Source organism: Oncorhynchus clarkii, chromosome 1, assembly GCF_045791955.1.
Source record: "Oncorhynchus clarkii lewisi isolate Uvic-CL-2024 chromosome 1, UVic_Ocla_1.0, whole genome shotgun sequence".
Lineage (NCBI taxonomy): Eukaryota > Metazoa > Chordata > Actinopteri > Salmoniformes > Salmonidae > Oncorhynchus > Oncorhynchus clarkii.
The window spans coordinates 7878642-7883674 of record NC_092147.1 but is presented as its reverse complement, the minus strand read 5'-3'; the positions used below and the strand labels follow the sequence as shown (position 1 = coordinate 7883674).

General features: G+C 40.4%; 1 protein-coding gene across 5 annotated transcripts in view; it reads left to right on the top strand.

The window, feature by feature from the left end:
• Window positions 1–1644: 1644 nt before the first annotated feature.
• LOC139417773 (run domain Beclin-1-interacting and cysteine-rich domain-containing protein-like) overlaps window positions 1645–5033 on the top strand; it is a 68594-nt gene continuing 65205 nt past the window's right edge. For 3 of the 5 annotated variants that reach the window (XR_011635263.1, XR_011635265.1, XM_071166935.1), the window contains exon 1: window positions 1645–1894. Coding sequence is in view for 2 of the 5 variants with exons in the window: in XM_071166935.1 (XP_071023036.1) it covers window positions 1857–1894 (38 nt within the window). In the remaining 3 variants the exon portion in view is untranslated. The remainder of the gene's footprint in view (window positions 1895–5033) is intronic. The other 2 variants (XR_011635253.1, XM_071166860.1) reach the window with 1 other exon arrangement.

The following is a 5033-nucleotide window of genomic DNA, read 5'->3' as shown; positions in this document are numbered from 1 at the left end:
TGGAGGCCAGGTAATCTGCATTCTATCACATGCAGCACTCTATCACTCTCCTTCTTGGTCAAATAGCTCTTACACAGCCTGGAGGTGTGTTTTGGGTCATTGTCCTGTTGAAAAACAAATTATAGTCCCACTAAGCGCTAACCAGATGAGATGGAGTATCGTTGCAGAATGCTGTGGTTGCCATGCTGGTTAAGAATGCCTTGAATTCTAAATAAATCACTGACAGTGTCACCAGCAAAGCACCCCCACACCATCACACCTCCTCCTCCATGCTTCAGAGTGGGAACCATACATGCAGAGATCATCCGTTCACCTACTCTGCGTCTCACAAAGACATGGCGGTTGGAACCAAAAATCTCACATTTGGACTCATCAGACCAAAGGACAGATTTCCACCGGTCTAATGTCCATTGCTCGTGTTTCTTGGCCCAAGCAAGTCTCTTCTTCTTATTGGTGTCTTTTAGTAGTGGTTTCTCTGCAGCAATTTGATCATTAAGGCCTGATTCACACAGTCTCCTTTGAACAGTTGATGTTGAGATGTGTCTGTTACTTGAACTCTGTGAAGCATTTATTTGGGCTGCAATCTGAGGTCCAGTTAACTCTAATGAACGTATCCTCTGCAGCAGAGGTAACTCTGGCTCTTCCTTTCCTGTGGCGGTCCTCATGAGAGCCAGTTTCATCATAGCGCTTGATGGTTTTGCGCTTGACTGCACTTGAAGAAACTTTCAAAGTTCCTGAAATTTCCGCATTGACTGACCTTCATGTCTTAAAGTAATGATGGACTGTCGTTTCTCTTTGCTTATTTGAGCTGTTCTTGCCATAATATGGACTTTGTCTTTTACCAAATAGGGCTATCTTCTGTATAGCACCCATACCTTGTCAGAACACAACTGATTGGCTCAAATGCATTAAGAAGGAATTACACAAATTCACTTTTAACAAGGCGCACCTGTTAATTGAAATGCATTCCAGGTGACTACCTCATGAAGCTGGTTGAGAGAATGTCACGAGTGTGCAGATCTGTCAAGGCAAAAGGTGGCTACTTTGAAGAATCTCAAATCTATTTGGACTTGTTTAACAATTTTTTGGTTACTGCATGATTCCATATGTGTTATTTCACAGTTTTGATGTCTTTACTATTATTCTAAAATGTAGAAAATAGTACAAATAAAGGAAAACCCTTGAATGATTTGGTGTGTCCAAACTTTTGACTGATACTATATATATATATATATATATATATATATATATATATATACACCTGCTGGTGGTGAAGGGTTCTCTCTCTTTCTCGCTCTCTCCCTCTCTCACTCTATCACACTTCACTTTTTAAAAAAAAGTGGCGTTCAGGGCTGTCATTAATTCATCCCCCACCAGCTACAAATAATAATGTGAAACTTTACATTTAATGTCCCAGACTTGATTCAACAGAGAATACAGGATACTTGGGAAAGGTAAAAAAAATATGCAGGCATGTTCATTAGAATAACTCACAGATCAGATCAGTATGAGGCTAGTTTGCATTAAATAGCTCCAGCAAAAATAAATGTCAATATTATCACCGACAAATCAACCTGTGTCAAAGAGTTTGAGTCGGAGCCTGAGAAACATCAACCCCGCCCACTGAAGTCATGTGGTTGTGTGTTTCTGTTCAGGCCTGTCCTGCTGTTTAGACTTGTGATTTTGACACTGACAGCGCTTATGTTGGACTACAGTCACACTCCTAGTCAAAAGTGAATGCGACGAGCTAATTTTAAGCCACCGACTGACTGTAAGTGGCCGGTGACTTGTGCATACTGGAAGGGGACTTGGGGGGAAGCTGATACCGTATTCAGTTTCCCCCCTGCTCCGAGGAAATGGAGATTACTTCGGAGGAAAAAGCCGAGGAACGCAGGTGAGGGACTGGGTCGGGACTCGGCTAACCAAGCTAGCTAACCAAGTTTGAATGTTGATGCTTGTTAGCTAAAGTTAGCTTAGTCGACTAGCTCGTTGACTACATTTTGGATGTTTACGAATACAAAAACATCTGAAATATATATATATTTTTTAATGTTTTCCTCAGTTCAGTACCATGTCACATCCAATAATACCTCATATTTGTTAGCTAAACTAGCATTCGCTAGATGACGCTAAACTAACTAGCTAGCTAGCAACGTTAGTTAAATAGCTACGTAACCTGCAAACTCTGGAAGGAACCAATGTTTTTGGTATGGCAAATGGATGCGTCCCCAAGGGGTAGCTGTTTTATAGAATTAACATTGCCGGGGTTAATGAATCATTGTTTGTGTTTGCAGGACAGGCGCCTAACTAGCTGGGGTCAGCCTTTGCTATTTTATTGACTTTAGTCTCCAGTGTTATCTGTGTATGACGCAGGGATTTGCATGCAATAAATTATCAGTTTATGTAATTTGGCAGCTAACTAACAGCACATTTGTACAGTGTTCTAAGGCCAGGGTGTTAGCAACAAGCCACCTCTGTTTGCTAAGTTTTGGGAAGAGGCTCAGTCCTGAGGAAATACACTATAGCGACAACAGTTTTATCCAGTTTTATTTATTACCTGCCAATCAAAGCAATCCTTTTCGTGCTTTCCACAATAGACAGACCTTATTGTATGCAATGTACCGTGCTACACTATATTTATAAAAGTATGTGGACACCCCTTCAAATTAGTAGATTAGGCTATTTCAGCCACAGCTGTTACCGACAGATTTAAAAATAATTAAAAAATCAAGCACACCGCCGCGCAATCTCCATAGACAAACATTGGCAGTAGAATGGCCTTACTGAAGAGCTTAGTGACTTTCAATGTGGCATCGTCATATGACGATGACACCTTTCCAACAAGTCAGTTCGTCAAATTTCTGCCCTGCTAGAGCACTCGCTACTGATTTCCAAACGGCCTCTGGAAGCAATGTCAGCACTAACAGAACTGTTAGTTGGGAGCTTCATGAAATAGGTTTCCATGGCAGAGCAGCCACACACAAGCATGAGATCACCATGTACAATGCCAAGTGTCGGCTGGAGTGGTGTAAAGCTCACCGCCATTTGACTCTGGAGCAGTGGACACGCGTTCTCTGGAGTGATGAATCACGCTTCACCATCTGGCAGTCGGACTGACGAATCTGGGTTTGGCAAATTGCAGGAAAACGCTACCTGCCCAAATTAATAATGCCAACTGTAAAGTTTGGTGGAGGAGGAATAATGGTCTGGGGCTGTTTTTATATGGTTCGGGATAGACACCTTAGTTCCAGTGAAGGGAAAACTTAATGCTACAGCATAAAATGACATTCTAGACGTTTCTGTGCTTCCAACTTTGTGGGAACAGTTTGGGGAAGGCCCTTTCCTATTTCAGCCCCAGTGCACAAAGTGAGGTCCATACAGAAGTAGTTTGTCAAGATCGGTGTGGAAGAACTTGACTGGCCTGCACAGAGACCTTTACCTCAACCCCATCAAACACCTTTGAGATTAATTGGAACGCCGACTCCCTAATCGCCCAATACCAGTGCCCGACCTCACTAATGCTCTTGTGGCTGAATGGAAGCAAGTCTGCACAGCAATGTTCCAACATCTAGTGGAAAGCCTTCCCAGGAGAGTGGAGGCTGTTATAGCAGCAAAGGGAGGGGACCAACTCCATATTAATGCCTGTGATTTTGAAATGAGATGTTCGTCGAGCAGGTGTCCACATACTTTTGGTCATGTAGTGTATTATAAGACAACATGGAAATTGGTGCAAACATTCTCTTTGTGTGTGTATATTAATGCATCAGTGAGTTGTGGCTGCACTCAGAGTATGATGCACAAGGTCATTAGTCGTAGACCAGCTGACTCAACTGTTTACAATTACAACTAGAGGTCGACCGATTATGATTTTTCCATGCCGATAGCAATTTATTATATTTTTTAAAATATATATTTGTAATAATGACAATGACAACAATACTGAATGAACACTTATTTTAACTTAATACATTTCACAAATAAAATCTATTTAGTTGAATAAATAATGAAACATTTTCAATTTGGTTTAAATAATGCCAAAACACAGTGTTGGAGAAGAAAGTAAAAGTGCAATATGTGCCATGTAAAAAAAGCTAATGTTTAAGTTCCTTGCTCAGAACATGAGATCATGTGAAAGCTGGTGGTTCAATATTCCCAGTTAAGAAGTTTTAGGTTGTAGTTATTATAGGAATTATGACGCGTCGACTATTTCTCTCTATACCATTTGTATTTCATATACCTTTGACTATTGGATGTTCTTATAGGCACTTTAGTATTGCCAGCCTCTCAGGAGTTGATAGGCTTGAAGTCATAAACAGCGCTGTGCTTCAAGCATTGATAAGAGCTGCTGGCAAACGTGTTTGAAAGTAAAGTACTATTTGAATGAATGCTTATGAGCCTGCTGCTGCCTACCACTGCTCAGTTAGACTGCTCTATCAAATCATTGACTTAATTATAAAATAATAAACACAGAAATACGAGCCTTAGGTCATTAATATGGTCAAATCCGGAAACTATAATTTCGAAAACAAAACATTTATTCTTTCAGTGAAATACGGAATCGTTCCGTTCCGTATGTTATAGAAATGGTGAAACCCTAAGTCTAAATATTTCTGTTACATTGCACAACCTTCAATGTTGTCATAATGATGTAAAATTCTGGCAAATTAATTACGGTCTTTGTTAGGAAGAAATGGTCTTCACACAGTTTGCAACGAGCCAGGCGGCCCAAACTGTTGCATATACCCTGACTCTGCTTGCACTGAACGCAAGAGAATTGACACAATTTCCCTAGTTAATATTGCCTGCTAACATTAATTTGTTTGTACTAAATATGCAGGTTTAAAAATCTATACTTCTATGTATTGATTTTAAGAAAGGCGTTGATGTTCATGGTACGATTGTGCAACAATTGTGCTTTTTATTTTTTTTCTTCTCGGAAATGCGCTTTTGTTAAATCATCACCCGTTTTGGCGAAGTTCAAGTAGGCTGTGATTCGATGATAAATTAACAGGCACCGCATTGATTACATGCCA